The sequence below is a fragment of the Symsagittifera roscoffensis genome, chromosome 6, assembly GCF_963678635.1.
Source record: "Symsagittifera roscoffensis chromosome 6, txSymRosc1.1, whole genome shotgun sequence".
NCBI lineage: Eukaryota > Metazoa > Xenacoelomorpha > Acoela > Convolutidae > Symsagittifera > Symsagittifera roscoffensis.
In genome coordinates this window covers 23988506-24013292 of record NC_087067.1, presented here as the reverse complement: position 1 = coordinate 24013292, position 24787 = coordinate 23988506, and the positions used below count along the sequence as shown (strand labels likewise).

At 39.7% G+C, this 24787-nt stretch overlaps 3 protein-coding genes across 3 annotated transcripts in view; all 3 read right to left on the bottom strand.

Moving 5' to 3' along the window:
- LOC134848372 (uncharacterized) overlaps positions 1-22193 on the bottom strand; it is a 40901-nt gene extending 18708 nt beyond the window's left edge. Inside the window, exons 1-3 of the mRNA XM_063865782.1 lie at positions 22172-22193; positions 3387-3561; positions 568-724 (exon numbers count right to left, since the gene is read on the bottom strand). Coding sequence (XP_063721852.1) covers positions 568-724; positions 3387-3550 — 321 coding nt within the window. The 5' untranslated portion in view covers positions 3551-3561; positions 22172-22193. The remainder of the gene's footprint in view (positions 1-567; positions 725-3386; positions 3562-22171) is intronic.
- LOC134847581 (uncharacterized) lies at positions 6847-13946 on the bottom strand. Its single transcript, XM_063864678.1, has one exon. The coding sequence runs from the start codon at positions 13942-13944 to the stop codon at positions 7528-7530; it is 6417 nt and encodes a 2138-aa protein (XP_063720748.1). The 5' UTR covers positions 13945-13946; the 3' UTR covers positions 6847-7527.
- Positions 17365-18402, bottom strand: LOC134848656 (craniofacial development protein 2-like). Its single transcript, XM_063866174.1, has one exon. It carries the CDS (start codon positions 18400-18402, stop codon positions 17365-17367), a length of 1038 nt encoding a protein of 345 aa, XP_063722244.1.
- Positions 22194-24787: the final 2594 nt, after the last annotated feature.

Below are 24787 nucleotides of genomic sequence, written 5' to 3'. Positions count from 1 at the left end.
CGACAAAAAAATTGATGCTGCCAACATCTTAAAAAATTGTTTAAAAAATTAATTAAAAACGTTCGAGCAAACCGTCATACTGAAGAAAGTTCAGATATTCAAACGGCATTTTTTGGAGTCAACTTACACGATACCATAATTGTTTCTCTCCTCTGGGTAGCAGAAACAGAATTAATTGAGAAGAGAAACTCGCCAACATTGACCAATTTGAGATGCAACTTTCATGAAACAGACGACTTTCAGAGATGAGTTCTGTTTGATAAAGTAGCCTTTTTATGTGAAAATTCCATTTCTTTCTTGATTTAATTTTGTCTGTCCAATTTATTGAAACTCACTATATGGAACAGTACAAAAATGCATACTCCAAGCGTCTACAGAGGACAAAAAGCAGACGGGACCTCAAATAAAGTCAAATTTTAGACAATTAAAGCGTTTTAAACCATTAAGAGAAATATTATTATGATGGTGTTTGAAATTATATAAAATCAGCCCATCATAAATGCTGCTTCAAGACCTTTATTTTTCAGTTCGGCTTGAAGTTCCGTCGGCCTGATATCGGGCACTTACCTCTAGATCAGCTATGAGCCATTTGCGGATGCGAGCGGAATTGAGGAAGAAGTGGTTCAGGAGCTGGACACACTTCCACCTCAGCTGTGAGTGCTTCCTCCGCAACTTACTCCAAACAAGGTCATAGCTCCATCTCAACTGCTTCTCTGGCTGACGACTGAAACATAGAGAGAAACAGTGCCAACAGACAGAAAAGGTCAAGGAACTTAAGTGAACCAAAAAAAAAAGATTCAATTTTTCTGAACCATTTTTTATTCATTTTCAAAGAAATATATCAACAGACGATTCTTTTAATTTCAAAATATTTTTTGCACTTTTCAGTTACAGTAGCAAGCTAATTTTGTATTGACCAATCAGATTTTTTTCTGCTCTTAAGGCTATTCTACTCTTAAGGCCATTGTTCTCTTAAGTAACAGTACGTTATTAACATTGTCAGATTAATAAAATTTCCAAAAAAAATGCTTTATAAAAATATTTTTGACTGCGTTTACTTTCATTTTTTTGTTTAACAATTAATCTTTTTCGTATTCATTCCAAAATGCACATGATTTACTGAATGAACTATTTTAAAAGATTTTCATTACAAAAGACAACTCTATCGCGACGTTCAAAAAATATGTCTGAGTATCTGCTTTGAACAACAATTTGGCAGCTGGCAACTTGAAAAGTTCAGCTCATTATACACCTAGTTTCCTAGTTTATTTGATAAGCAACCGCTTGCAATCAACCCCGCCTTACAAATTTCAAATAAAACTAATTAACTTCAAAGCAACTACTCAACCGAGTACCATCAATATTTTGTTATTACACCCTTTATTCTGACTACTTCTGACATTCTTCTTGGAAGCGATTCAAACAAACTTTTAACACAGAGGCGAAGCCAAGCTTCGCACCACTTGCGATGGAAAAATTATCAGTCAAGAAAAAGTTATCAAAAAATCAGATAACAAAATTGTTGCAAGAACATTTTTAAAATATATATAAGCAATAAAATCAGCGTACCTCCAGTATACTTTTTGAACCTGCCTGCTATGCATCGAAGTATTCTAAAGATACGCGATCGAACCATGGGTAAACTGCATTGATGAAAGGACCAAAAACCACTAACTCCGATTTACTTTTTAAATTAGTAAATGAAAGACACAAAAATACAAAACAACATTATTCAAATTTTCACAAGCCAAGACAAATAAGATTAGAAACACAACAAGTGTGATCTTAAAACGATTCTAAAACACAACACAAATGAGAATGAGAAATTTCGCAAAAACTTTCGAAAATCAATTCCAAAACAATCAAAAACTTATAACTTATTCTTTATAAGTTCAACAAAAAAAAAGATTTAGAAAAAAACAAATGAAACAAAAAGAACAAGAACTATACGCTGTTGATGAAAAATTAACTAATTTTAAACAGCTATGAAGCCAAAAAAAACGCCGATTTTCATTTCCAAGAAAAAATCCGATCAGAGAAGACCAACAAGTTGACTGAAAAAACAGTTTACCAAAAAGTCAAACCAAAAAACAACCAAATATTTAAGAAAAACATAAACCATTGAACTATTTTTAGAAAAATGTAGCCCGAGAACAGATCAAAATTGACTAAACATGAGAAAAAGCTAAAACCATTTTTTAATTAGCGGACAAAAAAAGAAAAAGGATAAATTCGTCTAGCAATTCTGAACACAATTATCTAGAAATTGATTTTGAACATTTCTGATTTGTAGCACTTGATGCTTGCTTGGTTCCCGTTTTTACCATCCTAATACAACGAAACTAGGCAAAACTGAAGGAACAAAAAATTGCAGACAGCAACTCAAATTGACTTTGCAAAACAAGGAACTCGACTAGCAATTTCAATTTAACTTGCAAAAAATTTTGAATATTAATATTTCTGATTTGCTGGTAATTCAAGCTTGCTTCGTTCTCGTTTTTGAATTGAAACCTCTTCTTTTCAAAAAAAACATGGACTAAAAAAATGAGATCATGTTTTCAATTGTTGTAGAAAAACTTAACAAACATGAACAAAAAAATTGCGAAAACTCAATTACCTACACCAGAAAAAAAAACAATAAGAACAGCTGATTGAGCAAACAAAAGCATAAAGGGTTGAAAGCAAAGTTATTTTGCAACCTGAAAACAAAAACAAAAAAATTTTTGAAAAAATTTTTTTTTTGAAAAGATTTCTCAAAAAATTCGAAAAACTTATAATTTTTTTTTCAATTTTAAAATTTTCACATTTATTAGGAAGGATCAGGGAAAGTGATTTAGATTTGTTCAAAACTTTTTGTGAGACTTCGACCATTTTTATAAAAACCAACAAAAAGCAATTGAAAAAAAAATCATTCAGAAAATGAGCCGACGGAATAAAAGCCGACACTCCGAATACTGTTGAAGGAACTCATAACAATCACTTAAGGCCCATACCTAACCTAATATGCACATACTACTCTTACCTCTACAGTAAAACCCGTGCGAATTCACGTGCAGATTCTATGGCCACAGTTGTTTATGGGAAAAAAGTGTAGTACCCAGTTGAAATACCCTTGCTCATGGCAAAGGGTAATAAGCTTTTGGCCAATTTCCAGCAACGATTTGTACCAATTTGTGCCATAAGTCGTCTGTAGTCTCAACTGCAGGTTTTCTAAATTCCGGTTGGATAACGAACATTTATTATCTATAGATGTTAAACTGTCAACAAGAACAAAAAACCGCTTATGATCGACCTCGAGCGCGCGAACTTTAGACAAGTAATTCAACTCTTACCAGCATCATATACCCGATTTTAGTTAACTAGTGATTGATCTTCTGTTAACTTACCGCAAAATTTCCATCAGTTGGACAACGAGTTGAGTGTCGAAATCATCACTGGTCAACACCAGATCATTTATCAGATTCCGGATCTCTGTTTGAATTGTGTTGTCTTCAATTGAGCTAAGTGCTTTTTCTTTCGCTTTTCGAGTGCCCTTGCTTACAGCCGCCATTGAAATGACCTTAAACGTTGTTAACTTGTTCTGCGCTATTTCAACTAAATTAGGTCAAGTGAATTACTTTCCAATAGATTAGCCACTTGCTGCTAATTTTTATATTCCAGTAAATAATTACCCACTTACTACTAAATTTCGATTGCTTTTGCTCTTTTGTTTTCGAAAAAAAATTAGCTGTTAGATGACAGTCTATAAAAATATAATTTACTTGGCATGCAATTTCTGCACAAGCGAAACAGAGCTTAGCGTTATATCACTTGAGCAATGAAAAAAGAAAACGTTTATTTCGATGGCTTGCATCGCAAAAATGGATAGTACTGTTTTGTAAATTATTGCGTGTAGAAACAATATTAAATGTATAATTTCAATCATCTGCACTCTAGTCAGTCGGCGATTCAGGAGGGTGGGGTGGAGGATGCGGATGCTTTTCCCTAAGGGTTTCGACTATTTTACATCCATTTTTGGTCGATCAACCCAAGAATTTTTCAAGGCTGCCATTTTTAAAAAGTTGAAAAAAATGATATTTTTGGCCTGTTATATTTTCAATAAACTGAAAGATAACTCAGAAGGAATTGTTTAAAGAATCGACGGAACTGACTTAAAAGATGAACTCCGATTGGCAAAAAATAATGAAAGATTTCCGAAAAAAACTGAGAACGTACAAGCGAGTAACGCACCTCCGGTGCTTTGAAAAAAGTAATGAACGTAAAAACTGCTTAACGATAAATTTTAAAGAAAAACTACGAAAAAATTCAACCGTAACAAAAGACGTGCAACCGTTTCAAACTTCGTAAGTTTTTAATATCTAAATTTGGAGACAAGATTTGCCACTCCTGAGAACACCCTGAAAAACCACAAAAATTGCTGCAACCCCTGGGGATCCCTCAAAACATCCTAATATTGGGTCACTAATTTCAAACTTGGTGACATGAATACTCATAAAAAAAATTTTAAGCATCGCAATATACGATATAGCTTAAATGTGAACAAATTCTTTCATTCAGCATGGAAAATTAATACGTTGAGAAAACTTAACCATGGCGAGATTAAAAAAAAACCCGCTACTAAATATGCAATAAATTGATAGATCCGATAGCTTCTCAAAAAAAAATGCAAAAACTAACCCAACTAGGGAAAACTGGATCGAAAGATATTTTTATTCCGCTGTGAAAACTAAACAGAAAAGAACCGAAAACTCATGCTCCTTTTTTTGCAAAATAAAGTTTTAAAAAACTGGAAGGCATACTTGGTCTTTTTTTGGCTTGTTTATTGAGAGTGAACTTTTAAAAATACAATCAAAAATCAAGCCGTCAAAGAACAAAACTGAGCGCGCGCGATCATTTTTCATGAATGCTCTCAAAAAAATTCAAAAAAACCCACACAACTGAAAAGGCTTTTTTGATAACTTAAGCAACTATCCAAAAATGATGAACAATTTCACAATTTCCTTGTTTTAATTTAAAGGATAGAGCTGTAATCATCTGACAACAATTTTTTTTCAAAAAAAATAAATAAGTTCCAAAAAAAACAAAAAAATTTCAACGTTTTTCTCGACACTTGAACGTTTTTCTAAAAATTAGCGTGTTATATGCAGGTCAAAATGTACCACAGCAAAGCCAAGCGACAGTTGGAAAAAATTGCAATAAAATGAAAAAGACAACTATTTTCAAAATATTTCCAAAAAAATTGTTATGGACTTCAAGCTTTTTAAACTTCTAAAACCTATCAGTCTTAATATTTTTTTCAAAAAACTGGATCAATCAGTGATTTTAATTTGGATTGAAATGAACTTCAAAGGAAACCCAAAACCACGGAAAAATAAATGATCGTGAATAATATTTATGGACTTTCTCCAGAAAAAATGGCTACCTATATGTGTTTTCACTTCACTTCGATCATTGAATTCTTAAAAATTTTTGACATGAGATGTTACTCAAAACAATTTCAAAGAAAACAATGATTTTCGGATGCTGTATCAGAAGCACAAAATGCCACGACCACCATGCATGAGAAAAACATGCAAACAAGGCGAAACTCTGTAGTTTTATTTAGTAAAAGGCAATTAAATTAGGTTAAAAAATCAGAATGAAAAGTTATTTTAACAAAACAACGTCAAAATTGCAGCATAATTGAATCGAAGATCATCAACATTGAGTTGTCAGTGTCACCAAATTTTGTCATACTCAGTCCAAAAATCGGAAAGATTCCGACCGCCTTCCATGAAGTGGTCAAAACTCGTATGAAAAAACACCCTCTACACCATTGTTGTTTTCCGTCAATTCGTGCCAGCCGGTTTTCAGTGCAATTAGCACAGAATATTCCAACCAAAATTATTTTCTTAAAATGCGATATAAAATTTTGGCAATTTTCGTTGCTTAAATTTGCTGTTTTTTTTACGAGAGCGCAATCGCAATTGAACCAGGCAAAAACATAGCCAACAGACAGTTGGAAAAAGTCAATAACACAAGTACACAGAAAAACAAACTGACTTGTTTTTTTTTTTGAAAAATCGCAACTTTCGAATTTCCCAGCAAACATTTTATGGCCTTAAAAATCTTGGAATTTCTAGAACAATTTATGATTAGCACTTTTTCGATAAAATTAACCCAATTCGAAAAAAAATGGATCAATAGGTAAACTGGATCAATTAAATTTCGAAGTTAGAAGTCGATTACGTTTTTCATGAACTTTACACTTTCGCTGTTCGATATAGGAGTTTGCTTTCCTTTTAACAAAGGAAATGAAATGGACTTTTAAAAAAATTAAAAGTCAAACCGCAAAAAAAAGTAAAATTCAAGCCTGAACAAACTTTGAAACTTTTCCCGAAAAGAAAATGAAAAAAAAAACATCTCGACCTATATAATAGTCCGAACTACCTTCATTGACTATTTAAACAAGGCAGAGCGGTAAATTTAGTTAAAAGAACGCCAAAATTGTAGAAGAACCTAACTTGGGTGTCAGCCTCTCAACAAATCTTTGGAAATCCTTTTAGAACACACAATCATGACTAATAGGGTTTTAATATGATACCACACTTGACCCCTACGAGCTATTTGAGGTAGTCAAAATTGACTGGGAAAAAAACGAAACCGGTGACGTGGTCCGAACAATAAAACTGAGTGGCATGAGCCCGGCTTTAATATTTTCTTTATAAAAAAAAACATTTTCCACTTCCTTGTTCTGTGTGGAAAATGATTCAAGAGGGTAACTAATCAATTTCCCATTCCACTAGTTTTTCGTTTAGCTTCAAATTTATGCTTGCAAATAATTATTCGAAAAGGTTGGAAAATAAGAATTTTAGAGCATAAATTATCTAATTGCAGGTATTTATAATCTAAATTGGACAATGGATACCAGACCAGATGCGATACTGCGCGAAGAAACGAATGCAACAAAGAGAAATCAGAGACCATTAAAAGACTGTGTCCAGTTGAAATGGGAAGAAAAGAGAGAGACATGTTGCTGCTATATACACCTCCCTCGTCATGTATAAGTACGACAGATAGAAACTTAGTTTACAATCAGAAATATTCATAATAACACTATATCTAAGCCACTTGTTAATACTGAAACTGTAAACTTTTTCAACCATGTGAAAGTTAAAAATAATTAACGGGTAAAGAATCATATGCATAGAACATAAAAGTGTACATATTCATATTATGAATTTATTTCAAAGAAAGATTTTTTTTACTATTTTGATAGCCATACTGCATAATAAAATGGTGGGTTAAGGATTGTATTGATCGAAAGAAAAATCTAACACTGAAACATAAATAACAGCCGTTCACTCCGTATTCAATTAGGAAAGACACTTAAAGTTTCTAAAGCTACATAAAATGAAATTAATACAAAGAAACTTGTTTTCTAAGTCTACAAAAATATAGAACATAATGCATCAGAAAAGATACAAAAATAATCAATTGTTTTGAAAATTGAAATTTATTTTAAATTTTCAGTTTGAAAAAGTCCTATCACGTTTTGTTTTCAACTGAATCTGCTTTGGAGGTTTCTTCCGTCGTAGCCACAGACACCGGCGGTCCCTCCGTCTCAATTGACTTACTCGAGTTTTGTTGTTGAGCAGTGAAACTTTCTGTACTTTTCGATACAAGGTTACTTTGACTAGTGTCCAGCTGTGGTGCAATATCATGCACAACAGCCGATTCCTGATTCAAATGCTTTTCGGATTCATTGCTTGATGCAGTTCCTGATGATTCTACAGATTGAGTCGGTTCGCCAAGAGTCTCAGAGCAATTCAGTGCTTTCAATACCTCGCTTGCGTTCGGTGCCGGCAAAATAGGGGCAGGTAACACTTTCTTCTGGCCAGTACTGGTTGATTTTTTAGATCCGCTGCTATTGGCCGGCTTTCCCTGTTTCTTCGGAGCAATTGGTTTCGTTGTTGAAACTGCTTGCTTCATACTATTGTCAATACTGCCACTGTTTGCCTTTCCAGCTGAAAAAGGTGTCAGAATGAAATTAGCTCCCACAGGCGTTTGTTTCCCGTCGCTCGCTAACTGGAACGTCGTTTTGCCAGCCGATGTTGCGGGAATAATAATAGCCGAAGGCTGCGGACTATTCTTCGCAGCCGGTATCACTGGCGCTACAGCTGCCGGTTTGGCACTGGCTGGGAGAATCGTTCGGTTTTTATGCAAGATCATTTCCATCGCCTTTGTTGGAACTGCTGGTGCAACTGGCTTTGACTGGGATTGATTTTGACTCCCAGGTTTCGTACTGGTGGTAGTAGCTACTAATGTTTGTCCATTTAGCTCCATTAGAGGAAATGTTTGGGCTACCGTTGGAGATCCCGTTGTAACATTTTTCCCTGTTGATTCTAAACTTGAACCAGATGCTAAGGTTGTCGCAGCTGTAATGTTCCTCATTACAGGTGCAATCGCAATTGGAACATTAGACGATAGGTTCGCATTTCCATTTTGGATCAACGATGTTGCAGGATTAACTGGGTTTGACGAGGAGGAACCCAACGTTGTCTGTTTCCCACTGTGTACAGATGAAGTTCCGGAGTTTCCAGGTGTGCTCGAGTGTTGGTTCTTCTTATGGTATGCGAGTCCAGCTCGTTGAGCAAACCTCTGCTTACAAATCTCGCACTCATACGGCTTGTTTCCATTGTGGAGATTCATGTGATCCTGGAAATAGTTTTTGTCCATCCACTTGAAACAAATCTGACATTGAGTCTGCTTTGGTTTCTTGTCCCCATTTTGTCCTTGAGAATCATTCATCGAAGCCGTCGTTTCAGATAAGTTTTGAGCTGCAGCAGCTACTGATATTGTCAAGGCTTTTGGCTCACTACCTGTTGTTATGAAGGGCTGTGGCGCTAGTGTTGGATTAGAAGAAACGTTTTCCGGTTGTATTGCAACTGCGGATGCCTCCGATTGAATCAGGTGTGAGTTTGAAACCGAAACCACGGCTGGATTGAGACTGACATTACTGATACTTTCGGGATTAGAACTTATTTTCGGACTGTTCTTCGCGGATTTTTTCTTCACAGGTGTAGTGGTAGTGGTTGGGCTTTCACAAGCAATACTCTGTTTTGATATAGCTGCTATGCTTTTTTCTACGGGCTCTATCGTCACGCTAGGCGACGAAGTTTTATCCGGCGTCGGCGGCGGCGGTTCGTTTTGTCTCATCGGAGAGCAAGTAAGCGGGACCAGTTGGCTTTCTTTGACTACGACACTGTGTGCTGACCTGAGATGTTCGGCTAGCACACTGGCTCTTGGAAACTGGTATGTACATAGCTGACACAGATAAGGAACTGCGGATGAATGGTCGCCTGACATGTGTAGAGTATATTGCTTCATAGATTTAATTTCAATATTGCATTTGTTACACCTAAGAGCAGAGTTAGCTGGATCTATTGACGAAGCCTCACCAGCCCCGGTTCCACATCGCTTTACGTGATTATCTAATGCCTGCTGACTAGAAAAACTTTTGCTACACAATTCACACTTGAACGGTTTCTTTATATCATGTTTCTCTGCCAGATGTTTCGACCACCTATTTGCATGGTTGAACTCGACTTGTGGATCGCAATGTTCGCACACAAATGTTCTTGCTACCTTCAATTTGCGTTTTTTGTCTTTATCTTTACTATGTGATTCTGATAAGTTAAGTGACTCGACATCGTTATTCGTCGCTCCTTTTCCAGACGACAAAAACTCCTTGTCCATAGTGCTATTTCCATAGTCTCCCTGCAGAAGAATTTGTTCCGATGAGAACTCCGCAATAGCCTGCAGCGCCTGTGATGTTTCTGCATCCATTGAGCACGACTGCTGTTGTGCATAAATAGCAGTACTATTCGACACCGAAGTTTCGTTTTTGTAATCAACGGTGCTCGAGTCTTCATTTTCGGGTCCTTTTTGAACCCACGCTTCTTCATTTTGAGACTTAAACTTACCAGTTTTTACATCAGCGGCAGCTTCCACTGATTCCTGCTTCAAAACAGGCTGTGTTTTATTGCTCAAAACTGGCGGAGGCAAAATATTGTTGGAATGTTTATGTTTTAAATGGTCCAGAGGATTGTAATGTGCCAGGGGTTTATTTACAAGGTTATGAGCCAATGGCATTTCGTCGGGTTCGCCATCGTTTTCTGATTGTTCAACTCCACTGACGTCATTTTCAGAGCAGCGATCTGATTGGCTACTTATACGTTCCTCCTCTTCGTCCTCGTTGTCATCTGCATGACGCATTTTTACATGCTGCGACATCAGAAAGTATCTTTTGAAAGACATTTCACAACTTTCGCACTTCCACGGTTTTTCTATTTTATGCACGTCTGTCATGTGACGTTCGAACTTTGCTACCATTATGAACTTATCCAAACACAAATGACATTCGAACTTTTTCTCCGGCTTCTTTTTAATTTCGGGGGACATTTTTGACTGATCAGTTAGTGAGCAATTTTCAGCATCATTCGAAGTTGGTTCAACTTCAGCATTCAAACTTTTAGTGGCTTCTTTCACTTTCTGAGAGGGAAACTTCTTGCTCTCATTGGCCAATATCTCAGCTATAACCTTTTCATCGACCTCGTTTGTGTTTTCTTCTGCTTTCTGATTTGACTTCGTCGGAGTCTTTGACCTTCCTCTTCCCTTTGAGCCTTTTGGACTTGATTTTGACTTCGAACTTTTACTTTCTTTTTCCTTTTGAGATTTTTCTTTCGTGGGACTCTTGGACGCTACCGGCGACTGCGATGCATCCTTTCGAGGTCTTCCTTTACTGGACTTACCCGAAGACCGAGTTGACGAAGGAACCGGCAACGGACTCTGCGACTCCTCAATCTCTTCTTCATCATCCATCATCTGTTCTGGTTCAATTTCTATTTCCAGTTCCTCCTCAACTATTTTGGGCGACTGTCCTGGCTTCTTTTTGCCCTTCTTTCCTTTCACGTTTTTCTTCTTCTTTTTCTTCGAGTTCGGCAACTGAGCTCCATTTCCATAATCAGGATCACTTTCATTAGACGCGTTCAGATGCAGATTCTGCATGAATTCTTCGTCGTTCATATAGTCGTCATCATCCGCATCAAACTTCATTTTAATTTCACTGCCATCATCGTCCTCAATTGAGATTTCGATTTCACTTTGGCGATGAGCCGATCTTCTAGGGGAGGTCTTTCTAGTCGAACATGGCAACTCAGTACTTCCAGACGCATTTCCCTTCTTGCTACTTCCCTTTTTACCGGCCTTCTTTTTCTTGCCCTTTCCACTTTTGTCTTTCTTGGAAGATCCTTTCTTTCCTTTTGAATGTTTTGCTGGTTTATCTTCCACTATTTCTTCTTCTTCGTCATCCTCTTCTTGATTGTCGTCTTGATTTTCTTCCATAATTTCCTCTTCTTCTTGGGGCAAATCTAGCTTTTCTTCCATTTCAACATTCGCTACTTCTTTTTCAGACTCGATCCTGGCTTTCTTTCTCTCCGGCACACTTTCGTCGTCCACAGCTGAACAATCTGGTTGGTTTTCGCTATCTACTATGTTTTCCGGCTTTTCTGGCAGTTTCCGTTTGGATTTCAACTTCCGGGCACCGCTAAACAGTTCGTACTCAACAAACTCTGAGAGATCTTGTTCAAAATCTACTTGATAACTCAGCTCAATCGCTTCATTTCTACATTTGTCAAAGTAGAGAATTTTGTCTTCTTTATCATGCTCTTTTTTGTAATGCGACTTCAACTTTCCCAGTTCCTTGTAACCAATTGCGTCGCAAAGTTTACACCTCCAAGGTAAGTTATCTTCGTGGTACGACTTTCGATGGGTTTCATAAGCCGAACATTCCAGGAAGTACTTCTTACAATCTCTACACGCGTTGTGAGTAATGTAAAAGGGGATGTCTTCAAAGTAAATAGTTCTGTGCACTTCTTTCGCAATCGGAGAGGCGCTCTGAGACGAACTTTTCTTGCCACCTTTTTTCTTTTTCTTATTTTTCGACTTTACTTTGACGGCAGGAGTCGGCGGCAGTTGTTCTGAGTCGGTTTCGGCGCCTTGGTCGCTCATATTTTCCAGATTCTCAGTCTCGGATTCTGGGTTATGCTCTTGGATTGCAATCGGAGGCAGGGGTCGCTTAGAGGAAGCTGTGGGCGATATCGTCACTAATTTCTCTTTGGGTGCTTCTACTATGGGAGACACCAGCAGGTGATTTGGTAGCAAGTCTTCATTCACACAAATCAACACTTCTGTTTCTGGCTGAATACTGCACATGACACGGATTATGTACTCATTGTCCGATTGAAATAACAGGAAGCAATTCGGCTCAATTCCCTGCTCTGAATAGCCAGAATTGATAAACATCATCCACCGAGGCGGTGGATTGATACTATCAGGGAGAAAATAGTAAGTGTTGCTACTTCTCAAAGACCTCACTAGCCAATGATCATCGGCTGTGTCCGGTACTATAGTTCCACTCTGGCAAAGTCTACCTTTGAAAGGACCAAACTCAGAGGCAGACGGAATCTCTTCCCGACCCCAAACACCCAGTCGGATGCCACCCTGTGGTGCCTTCGAAGCTCTGATTACCAACTCGCGCGGAACATTCCTACAGAACTCTTTAACTTCAGCGTCTACAATGAACAATTCGTCTTCAGCTGAATTTGCTGTTTGAGTTTCGATACTCATTTTTGTAATTCCCGTATACTTATTAAGCTTTTCTGAAATTGCAACGACGTCTATTGATCTTGAAGTAAACTCTGTCGCTTGAGAAGGGGAGCCACATTTTTCAATAATCGTAGCTAAGTGACGCAGTTCATCCGAAAAGGTAAGAATGCGAGGAGTTTTCGGAGTCTGGGGTGTATGTTCTGCGGGTGAATGGTAGGAAGCTATAGACTGAGGCTGTCTGGGACTCTGTGCCACTGCATCTACAGATCCAGGAGCATGACTCGGTACGCTCGGTGGGTTTTGCAATTGAGTTTGCTGTGTTTGTTGGGGCTGCGCTTGTTGCAGTTGTTTTTGAACCTGAGACGTAGCTTGAGGCACTTTATTCTGCTGTTGACAAGAGTATGGGTCTGAAGCATGCCTATTTTTCTCAGAATGCTGGTTTGATGCGCCCTGGCTATTGCGTCTGGCATTGCCACTTGGTTGCGGAGCAGCAGTTTGAGCTAAAGGAGACGCTTGCTGTGGTTGCTGTTGAGCTTGTTGCAACTCCAGATGTGCTGCAGCCGCAGCAGCTGCTGCTCTTTGATGTTGCTGTTGCTGAGCGACTGTCTGCGCTGAAGACTGCGCCGAGTGTTGTTGTTGTTGCTGCTGCTGCTGCTGTTGGACAGCTTGCTGCTGTGCATGCGCTGCCTGCTGTAAATGTTGCTGCTGCTGATGTTGCTGTTGTCCGTGAGAAATTAACGAAGACTCAAATACTGAGCTGACAACATCTTGACTAATGGCGGGGTTTAGTGACAACCCATAGTCTCTAGCTGTCAGGCCAGAAAGAAGGGGCTCAGTTCCGGAAGACCCAAAACCTTGCGTGAACAGATTTGAATATGCGGACGCTGAGTGCGCCAAAGGATCTTTAGACATGAGGCCTCCATTGCTTCTGTTAAGATCCGAGAAATTGGGTGCGGCTACAGATGAGTTTTGCCTGTAGAGATCGTATGGATTATGCGCGACTGCAGCAGCCGTGGTGTTATAAAAAGATCCGGTGGAAAACTGATTCTGAATCTTCTGCATTGAAGCATAGTCCATTGCGGGATTTCTTGACAGAGTATTGGATCGGTCGTAAGGCGATGGGGCATAGGATGCAACCATTTGGTTGTATGGATTACCGGCAGCGTTCATCACTGCCTGGAGTCTGTTGGTTGGGTTAGTATAGTTGGCAGCAGCAGCGGCGGATTGAAATGGACTGGGACTGTTGATGTTTCGTTGGCCGTTAGGCCACATACTGTACATATGTGAAGGGTTCATTGCAATCTGAAACCAGGTTCTTCAGATCCTAAGTAAATACATCAGGTTACCTTAAATGACTTTTGTACCTTTCTCTTTAGTTTGCTTAAGGCTGTTGCAACTTCTCTCCAGATGATGAGGACGAGGAGTAAAAAAATACACTAAAGGATTGAGCGGGACATAATGCCGAAGGCCATACTTTCTTGTTTCGAAAGAATATTACCAACAACTTAAGATTTTCAAAGTCAAAAAGAAAATACAAAATCAACCATTAAATTGAATGAAAATGAAAGAACGATACTAAAGCGACGTTTCTTTGTTCGGATGAAATCATGGCTTCCGGGTACTTTTCAGTTCATTTCGCTCATTTTTACTCCTTGTTGCTGCATAGTCCGAGCTTCATTCTGGGTGCTGCTCTACCAGTGCGTCAGGGGACAGAAGCTACTCTGCTCAATATTAAAAAATCCTTCTTGATATTTTGACTACTTGAATGTTTCTTCGTACTTATTCGCGTCTTTCAAACTGTTTTTGGAGTTGGTGGAGTCTTCTGAATCTAGTCTCCTTTCCAATTCTATCCTCTCCTTTCAGAAGCTTATGTAACTATTATTACTATGACGCAAATTATAAAATTGCAAATGTATGATTGGTTGACTTTAATATTTTGAGATTGCATAACCTGATAATGCAAAAACGTTTTTAACGGAATCTATCATCACACAACCGAATAAATCATCGCAGAGTTTGTTCGTTGTAAATCTAGTATTCTCTCCTCTTCAAAGGTGGCTGAGTTGCTGAAAAAAAAAAAACTATGGCTTGGAATCTTCTGAACTTTTAGCACAATTTTGATGTCAACACAAACCTCGTTGTATAGATTGGAAAAATTATCTCTGATGTAACTATGCCTTAAATGCGTAAATATTCCCTTTGTTCAGTAGCGCATATAAGAGATTGGTGAAGGCACTATATCAAAGAAATAGATTAAAAAGAACTGCAGAAGAGAAGACATGCCGACTTGTTTAACAAGCTACTCGGCTTAGGAGTGCTTATTATTCCTACAAAATGTGATTTTTTTGATGCAAAACTCTCAGCTGAAACTGTTAAAGACTGAAACATCTAAGGCTAATGAGGACAGAAAAATGTACGAGATATTGGAGAAGGCCCATATCGATGGTCAATTGCGGTCATCCCTTTTCCGTTGTGTGGTGCGTCGACTGAAAGACTCGGAGGGAAAATACTGCAAGGTACTATTGTGTGTTGTGACGAACTAATTGTGGTAGCCTAACTAAATGTGGTAGCCTAACTGTTGTGATAAACTTACTAAACAGATTTGTCTATTACCCATTCACATACCGAAGAAGAATAACGGAAGTGTTTAAACATTACAAGACGAGGACTTGAAAAGGCCAGAGGTGAATTTGTCTTCAGAACTTGCAGGCTTGTTAATCAAATCGAGAAATACATCGACATCAGTAAACCTAACGGATTGAAAAGTAGATTCATGAAATTCATGTGCAAATTTGTTGACGAACGATTCTCAGAAGTGTCTGCACGTGGCAACTAGCTTGACAAAAATATTTTACAACTGAGACCATGCGCCCTTCAGCTTTTTTCTTTTTTTTTCTTTTTAAGGTCGTCGTCGTCGTCGTCGTAGGGCGTTTTCGAGCATTACTGCCCATTGCCCGCCATATGTATATCTCTCACAATTGCTTTCCACTGCGGCCTGTTCAGTGCAGTATCTTTGGCCAAATCGAACCAGCTTGCCTCCCAGTTCTTGTGGGTCATTTTTTGGGGTTTCAAGAATGGGCGGAGTTCCTTCTTCACTAACCGTCTCCACGAGTTCTTTACTCCACCGGGGGGTCTCTTCCAGTTGTCGGCTTTCTCAAATTCCAGGCATGCGTTGGGTATCATGTTGGGTTCCATGCGTAGGGTGTGCCCTAGCCATTTGAGGCGTCTTTGTTGTACGGTGGAACTCATGGTGTCTGTCGGAGCACCAAGGTTTCTCATGCATCTGCAGTTGAAAGAGTCGAGGCGTTGAGTATCGGATGCCGTGACTGGCCAGGATTCACATCCATACAGGAGCACGCTTTCGACACATGCTTTGTTTACTTTCGATTTGATTCTGGTCGGGACTGATCTTTGTTTCCAGAGCTTGTCTAATTGTTTGAAGCGTCGTTGCTTTTCCGAGGCGGATCTGGATTTCGTGTGACACGTCACCATCGAGTTGCAGGTTGCTGCCTAGATAGGTGAAAGTATTCACCCTATCGATGGGGGCGTCATTGCAGGTCATTTGGTCTCCAGGATAAGCAGAGCAGAATTTCGTTTTAGATGTGTTTATTTCAAGACCGCCTTTTGCAGCGGCGCGAGTGACTAGATCAAGAAGTGTCTGTGCGTCTTTGATATTGTCTTCAAGTAAACAGATATCATCAGCGAAGTCTAGATCTGTAATTACCATATCGTCAAGAGCGATGCCAAGGGGTTGGTTTTCCGTTGCTTCGAGCAATGCCCAGTCGATTACAAGGTTGAACAAGAATGGTGCAAGAATCGAACCTTGTCTGACCCCTGAGACAATGGCAAATGGGTTAGATAGTGAGTTGTAAACCCTGACTGTACTAAACGTTTCTGTGTACATGGCTCTTAGGATTTGGAGGATTTTGGATGGGAGGCCGTGACTCTCGAGGATGCACCAGATTGTCTCGCGGTTGACGCTGTCAAACGAAGCTTTAAAGTCAATAAATACGAGAACAGTCTGTCTATTGTATTCGTGTCTTTGTTCTACTATTTGTCTGATTGCAAATATTTGATCGCGACATCCGCGCTTCTTTTTGAAGCCAGCCTGGTTGTCTCTAGCAACTGTATCATAGGCTGGTTCGAGCCTGTTTTTGAGGATCGCCTCTAAGATCTTGAAAGCGATATTCAAGAGTGAGATGCCACGATAGTTTGAGCATTTGGCTTTGTCGTCTTTTTTGTTTTGTGGATGGGGACTATGACTGCTGTCTTCCAGTCATTTGGAATCTTCTCCTCTTTCCAAATAAGTGAGAGAAGGCGTTGCAAGTGGGGAAGAACTCATGTTGGCCATGAATAAAAAGTTCCGGGGGGATATTATCATTTCCTGCTGCTTTGTTTGTCTTCAATTTTCTTATTGCGAGCGAGATTTCGTCCAAACTGGGTGTATCAGTGTTGATTTGTGAGAGGGCTTGGCTGCGAATTTGAGGGGTCGCTAGATTTTTTGTTGGCCGGTTTAGTAGTTGTTCGAAATGGTTGGCCCATTGTTTAATTTTGTCATTTGTATCAGTGATAAGTTTTCCATTCTTGTCTTTCACTGTATCGATGTTTGGGGCTTTTGTTCCGGTTAGTTTCCTTACAGCATTGTGTACTCTTCTCGAGTTTCCGTTTGCATCTGCCGCAATGAGATCATCAGCGATGGTCTCGTAGAAGTTCTTTTTATCTACCCTGACCGACCGTTTGATGTCCCTGGAAATGTTTTTTTTTGGATTTTGCTGTCCTGGCCCTGGTTCGTTTTTCCACCAGTTGTAGGGTCGTTGGCGAGATCCAAGGGTTCCGGATTGACTTCTTTTTGGGAATGTTATTTTCCGTTGATTTTGTCAGCGCGTGTTTGATGCCCGTCCAGTAGCCATTGACGTCGCTTTCGTTTTGCAGGCTACCCAATGTGCGGTTTAGATCCTTGCGAAAGGCGTCGGAGACTTTTGGGTTTCTAAGTGTGTTGACATCATGTCGGAAAGATTTGGGGGCTTTTGTGTATACCTTCAATTTGACCTTCAGCTTGGCTTTGAGCATCTTGTGGTCAGACTGAATTAGGCAGTTTTTTTGGCCCACCGTTCGGACATCATCTATGCCAGATCTCCATCGTCTGGATATCAGGATGAAGTCAATCTGGTTTTGCGTTCTTCCATCGTTGGATATCCATGTTGGGAGTTTGTGCACCGATTTTTGAAATGTGGTGTTCGATAAGACGAGGTTGTTGTTCATTGCGTAGCTGATGAGTCGATCACCATTGCTGTTGCGATCGCCAATGGTGAATTTTCTAATGTTGGCTGCTTCGGAGTTGCATCTACTTCCAATTTTTGCGTTGAAGTCGCCTGCAACGATCATCAGATCCTTTTTTTGGACCAAGCCCGTCAGCTTGGAGAGGTCATCATAGAACTCATCTTTGATTTCGTTTGCTTTGTCTTCAGTTGGGGCATAACTACAGATAATTGAGAGGGGGGCTGGTTTGGCATGGATGCGGATGTAGCATAGGCGTGGTCCCATTGGTCTCCACTCCATAATGTGGTTGGCTAGTTTTGTTTCAACGGCTATACCAACACCAAGGAGCCCCTGCTTGTCATCGTATCCGGAGCAATAAAATTTATAGGAGGGAGTGTCTGCAACATCGTTGATGTTGATGGAGGGGGATCCTTGGAATCGGGTTTCTTGGATGCAGGCCACTTGAATATTCAGTGATTTTAGCGTTGAAGCCATTAGTGCGAGGCTTTCCGGTGGAAGGAGTGTGCGTGTGTTCCAAGTAGCTAGATTGATTTGAGATTTGGAATGATTGACCGACTTGGCTTTGCTCCCCAATGCGGCTGAGTTGGGGGCCCCAGGTACCGCGGGAACCGTAGCTGACAGTGAATTGTTTGATCGAGTTTTCATATGGGTACATGGCTGAATACATCCGAGGGTTCGCCACTCCCTGGGATGCCAGAGCTCCGTTAGCCCCACACTGCTGGCAGCAGTGCAGGTACACCCCTGCACCACGATGAGGAGGAGATGGGTTCTACAGGGGATGAGGAGGAGATGGGTTCTACAGGGGTAATTTAAGGTAATCAGAAGGTCAAAAGTATCATAGTAACCGAGGTTACAGTCATGAGTCCCTTCATCATGTATTCCAGTCAAAATCCTTGGAATTTTTTAGATATGGAAGTGATAATGATAAAAGAAGATGACAAGTGTTTAGGTCCTTTTCAATTAAAATCGATACGGGTTACGTTTCTTCAATAAGAACACGCAACTCGACACGAGATAATAAAATATACAAATGTTACAAGTAAAAAACTTCGTCGAAAGTTATTTTGTCATTCATTGTTCCGAGTACGCAAGCGGCGTTCGCAATCTGTATTGCCAGGGAGATTCTCTGTTTTGCCTGCTCTGGGTTCCTCAGTGCATATGCTTAGGTTCTTACAAAGTTTGCTCAAAAAAACTTTTGTGCTGGCGCCGGCCGCGCCCTGAATTACAAAAGCTAGCGGTTGAAAAAGATATCCATCATTTACAAGATCTTTATACTTGTCAATTTTTCGCTCTTCCGCTTCAGCGGCAGCCGTACCAGGGTTACAAACAGACCCCGCATTAATCCTACAAGGAGCTAAGGAGTCTACTACCGTTACATCCCACAAGAGCTGCTTACCATCAGCCCATGGAACGAGCGTCAAACCGTCTGGTCGCTTCTGATCGGTCCTGTAGAGGTGTCGTGGTTCTAAAACAGACGGAATGTGAGTAGATGATAGACTCTGCTTTATAAGGGCATTCAGGTTTGAATGCCTAGAGAATCTCCCTGCACTTTTGAGGCAAGAAAGACCATGCCAACCATCCTCGGTTGCGTCTTTTCCGCACACGCATTCATGCCGTCCGCATATTTTTGATCCTAATCGAAGTCCTATCGCAATTCTGAGTTGTTGGTTTGACAGTTTTAACCTTAAATTTTTGCACGGGATGACGTTCAACCATTGGGAGCCAAATCTATCTTGGAACGCGTTCAACCTTTTTACGTCCGTTGTCTCGAGTCGTAAAATCAAGTCTGCCATTTCGGTGTCAAAAATTGGCTCCGTCCAATTTTTTTGGATTTCATTTTCCGGAGCCATTTCAATTTTTCCAAGGTCAAACCACCGTTTAAGCGCATCATCATAGGTTCCATCCACATGCTCCAAACCAAAGATTTTGCTCAAGGCATCTTTCGCTCCTACTGCTGAGGCTAAGAAAGTGGGTAAATCGAGTAGACGAGCGGAAGAAACGCCCAAGCCACCTTTGGCTGCCGGGAGAACTGCTTGTAAAAACTGGTTATCATCCATTTTCACGTTAGTGACCTTGCATAACGAATTTCTTAGTAATTTATCGTAGCGTTCCAAAAAATCATTTTGCAAAAAACAAGGGCTCGTACGCAAAAAATATAGGAGTTTTGGCATGCTAAAGCAATTTTTCAGGAGGTAAAAACCATAATGGGCGTCTAGTTTGTCAATGACATCCGAGATTTTTTCAAGCTCCTTAAGTTTTTCGTCGAGCAATTCTTTTCGGCAAAGTTCGCCGGTTGGAGATCCTAAAATGAGGAGTTCTTCTTTTGTTTTTATTTTTATTTTGGGGCATATTTTTCGAAATTGTGTTAAAATTGAATTATACTGTGTACTAGTAGTCGGTCCCAAAAAACAAAATTCACACTTCTCAGTGTTTAAGCTCAGGACGTAAATTTGTTCCGATTTCAGAATGTTTTTAAGGTCCCGGAGTACTACCTTATAGTCGTCGGCTAAATTCCCATCATCTAAATACCAGATGTTAAGTTTCGACTCCAACTGTTTGACTACTGTATGAATTGTTTCCGCAAAAAGGGGTGGGGCTTCAGGATCACCTTGCTGAGTTCCGTCTTCTGACATTATGACAGAGCTTCCGTAAAAAAGGTAACTAGGTTTACCATACGCGCAATGGGTGTAATTATACAATTCGGGGCGATTTGAATAAACATGATTCAGCATTGTTTCTCTGTTTAAAGAGTTAAAGGCATTCTTAAAATCGAGTTTTAAAAGAACAGTGCATTTTGGATTATCATTAGGTTCAATTAGGTTTCGAAACGAGTGCGCAGCTATTTCTGCTCCTCTTTTGGTACCGCATCCTACATGTACGTTTCCGAAAAAATTTTGTCGCTCGGAGAGGGCCTTGCTTCCAGCGCATTTAGACGCGATACGTCTCAGCGTGTTGCCTATGGCAATCGGTCTCAATCCTCCGTCTATCTTTATGAGGGCGATAAGCTTTGCGCCAAAAGAAGGTCTTAGTGGTTCGGGTATTTTGCCATCTCAATGAGGTTTATCAGCTGTGTAAGCGATTTCAGAAAATTAAGTCCTGCACTGCCATTCGACTTACTAACCAGATCTTTAAAAATTTGAGGAACTATTTTATCAGGACCTGCTGCTGATCCGTTTGGAAAGGACATTATCGCTTTGTATAAGTCGAAATCGGTTACGAAAAAACTATCCAACTTTTCTGGATTTGGAGCTGCAAATTTTGCTCGCTGCGGGTGCTTAGACAACAATTTTTGATAGTTATCAGTTGAAAAAGGAACTATTTTGTCATCCGAAGCAGCAAGCCTTATTCCTCCCTTTACATTTCCTTCATCGAGCTTACTACTTATTAACTTTATTCTCTGCTCGAGGTCACTCAGAGGCGGCCTTGAAACTTGGGGATGGGGTTTTGGAAGTGACACGTCATTTGCTCGAATTTTTTTATTAATCAAAGAACTCATGCATGTGGTCTGTTTGCGTCCACTTCTTTTGGGTTGCTCCAAAAAAAACAAGAAAGACGTTAAAAAAAATAGCCATTTTGTAACATCTTCTACATTGTAGACGATGTCATTTATTTTATCCGACAGACTTTCCGCCAAGGGAACACGCGAGTCTTTTGGAACTCTCTTGAGTACTCGGACATTTGAGATGGCTGTATTAACATAATTGTCTAGCACTAAATCATTACCTATTGTTGCTTTATTAACAGATTTTACTTCAACGCATAAAGGACACTGAAACCATTGGGTTTTCTTAGAGTCGCTAAGAGAAATATTTACACAACTGATATGATACCAACTAGAACAACAATCACATCTAATCCAATTTATCAGTCCTGAAGGTTTTAAGCAATCTTTGCTTGTACACTCTTTGTTGTTTTTCTTCATCTTGACGCAGCATAAAGGTAAAAAAAAGGATTTTGACTGGACTTTAGGGGACTAAACTAACCCATGATAAGCGGTTAGTGGGAATTTTACAAATCAGCAAATAAAAAAAACAACTAAATTAATTTAAAATTTAAAATCGAATTACAAAAATCAAAAACGAGGAACAATCTCACCCGAGCTCAGTAGGTCCAGCGGCGCACCACCAGACTCCTCAAGCCAGTTCCAGTTTCCCACCTCCCCACAGAAAGCCACTTGACCTGTCTCTAAAATCCCTCAGAGGGCGCTCCACATACATGCACAAACATCAAACATAACAAATCTATTTAATAAGTTTATCACAACAATTAGGCTATCTTTATGAGGGCTAGCTGTAAATCCGCTAGCTGTAAATCCTGAACTGTGACATTCGACCAGAAAGTATGAAAATGCAAGTTCGAACTCTAATTTTTACTGTGACAGCTGAGCAGGAAAACTGGCGGTTTTAGCACATTAACGGTGTTAAGGGTTCATTTTGATGAACGCGGAATGGTTAATTTGGACTGACATGTTGGTTTTGAAAAATTAGTTTGAAAAAAAAGCTAAATTATAAAAGGGGCCCTTCCGTTTAGTTACGGTAAGTGCACAAGCTGGATAGGGCCATACCAGCGTTATAAAAATGCATATTTATCAGCAATGAAGTCATAAATCAGCATTAAGTGCATCGTCGTAATGTTAATTTATCTTAGCCGTCCTTCCTATACAATACCGCTTATGGAGTTGTCGATAAATTAAACTTTGCGTAGCGATCTGCACCCCCTTATACAAAGTATAGAGCTCCTCAGGAGCTCGAAGCTTACTTTAGTTCTAATGTAGTTTATAGATTCTGGATAGCTTTCTTGTCTTTTTTCACTTAGTTTTTCGGCAAATCGCTCCATCGTCCGCGTGGCTGTTGGAGCAGCGCCACCGGTGCATCCGAAAATTAGCGGGCAGAAGCTACTCTGCTCTACGTTTAAAATTCTTTGCTGATATTTGGAGTTCTTCAGCGTTTCGTGGTATTAGTTTGCGTCTTCATGCAGTTTTCGCGATGTTTTGGCATGAGGCTTGAAAATTTTCACATCAAAGAAAGCGCGGCTGAATCGTGAACCCCAGAGTCCGTTTGCCTTAAAGTCAAGACGTGCCTCATCTTCAGTTGTAGTTGAATTTTTGACAAAGCTTTCGCCTTGCAACGACTGAAATTTCGGCTCAATCTCGCCGTCATGGCAAACCTCGTTCATGAGGTTGGCGAATGTGTCTCTAATTTCATTGTGTTTTATGTGTGTGTAACCACCCTTTGCACAGAGAAACGCATGTGTCAAATTAAAATTAGCACCACATGCACATGTGAGTGGGGTTTTGGTCGGTTCCCATCCGTATCTTAAGTAAATACCATCTCTGAACTCTGATTTATTCAGGTTCAAGTTGTATCTGCTCAGTGGTAGAGCATTGAGCCAATTAGAGGATCCCTTTTCAGAGGCCAGGTCGATTGCGTATTTATCTGTTTCATTTAAGGAGTTAATGAGGTTTGTTTTTTTTTTTCAATTTGTTCTATCAGTTTTCAATTTTTTGATTTTCGTACATATTTTTTCTTGCTGTGTTACTGCTGTAATAGGATCTTGAGATTCCAGTACTAGTGATGTTTCCTTAGACCATTCTAGGTAGTTTTCATGGTCGGATGGCAGCTTGATGTTAAGTCCGCCCATTTTAAGGGGTAAGGAAGATATCTCACGGAATTGGGGGTTTAAAGTGTCTTTACCGACTAGGTTAGGTAATAATTGATCTTTAATAATACATTCACATAATTCTAAGTTTTCCATAGTGTTAGGCGTTGTCCTGGCAAGAAATGAAAGCTTTTCTTGAAATCCTTTAGTATAGCAGGCATAAACGTTTTGAGGGGAGGTTTTAGCGATTTTCGTTAGTTTTTTCAAAATTTTGATTTGCTCATTCTGTTGAAATTCCAGGAACTTTTTACATTCAGATTCTGTTCCTATAACTGAACCAAGCACTCGGGCTCCTGCCTTTATAGTGATTGCTGTATTTGCGAAGATTTTCTGAGCTTCACCGAGTTTTTCATCCTTGACAATGAGTTGGCATTTGGATGTTTTCACATGGTAGCCGAAAAATTTAAACAGTGATACAATTTTATCGAGGACGATTCGTAGATTGCTGAATTTACCGACTGCATTTCCGTCGTCTGCGTACCGTTTTTGGGTTACATCGTCAACTGATAAAAGTTTTATGAGGGGTATTATGGCTAGACCGTACATGTCCAATGCTAGCGGATCCCCCTGGGTTGTCCCTTCTTGAGAGTAGATGGTTTTTTTGTTAACGAAGAGTTTAGATGGATTGGAGTAGGAGTTCTTAATCACTGTTAAAAGAGAAGGGCAGGTATTTTTGAAGTTTTTTAATGGCACTTTTCGATTCAGCGAGTTGAAAGCGTTTTCGGCATTTATCAGTAAAACAGCATCGGCGGAAATTTTGCTGTATTGATCTCTTAGCGTGTGGAACGCATATTCGATGCCACATTTTTGTCCTAGACAGAGTTGGTAGTTCGAACCGAGCGACATGAGTTCGTTTTTTAGGCATTTGGTTTTTGTTCGCCCTATTATCCTACGCATAAATTCTCCTATGCCTATGGGTCATACTCCTGGATTCTTATCTAAGGGTAGTAATCTACATGCGTTATATGGTTCCATTAATTCTGGATTTAGTTCTTCGGTGGCCAATTTTTTGGCAATTTTGGCAATTGTTTCTGAAATCTCAACTGACTGCTGCCCGAAGTGTGTTAAAAAACGTCTCCAATCATTTGCATCGAGGCCAGATGATCCTTGCGATCCGTGCGTTCTCATGGCTGCCTTTTTGATATGTTGACCGTTTATCTGATCAAATATCGATCGATGGAAAGGAACTGTTTCGTTTGAG

Bases quoted from the DNA above. Each gene is read 5' to 3' on its own strand.
- LOC134847581 (XM_063864678.1), bottom strand. From the start codon at position 13,944: ATGAACCCTTCACATATGTACAGTATGTGGCCTAACGGCCAACGAAAC.
- LOC134848656 (XM_063866174.1), bottom strand. From the start codon at position 18,402: ATGGCTTCAACGCTAAAATCACTGAATATTCAAGTGGCCTGCATCCAA.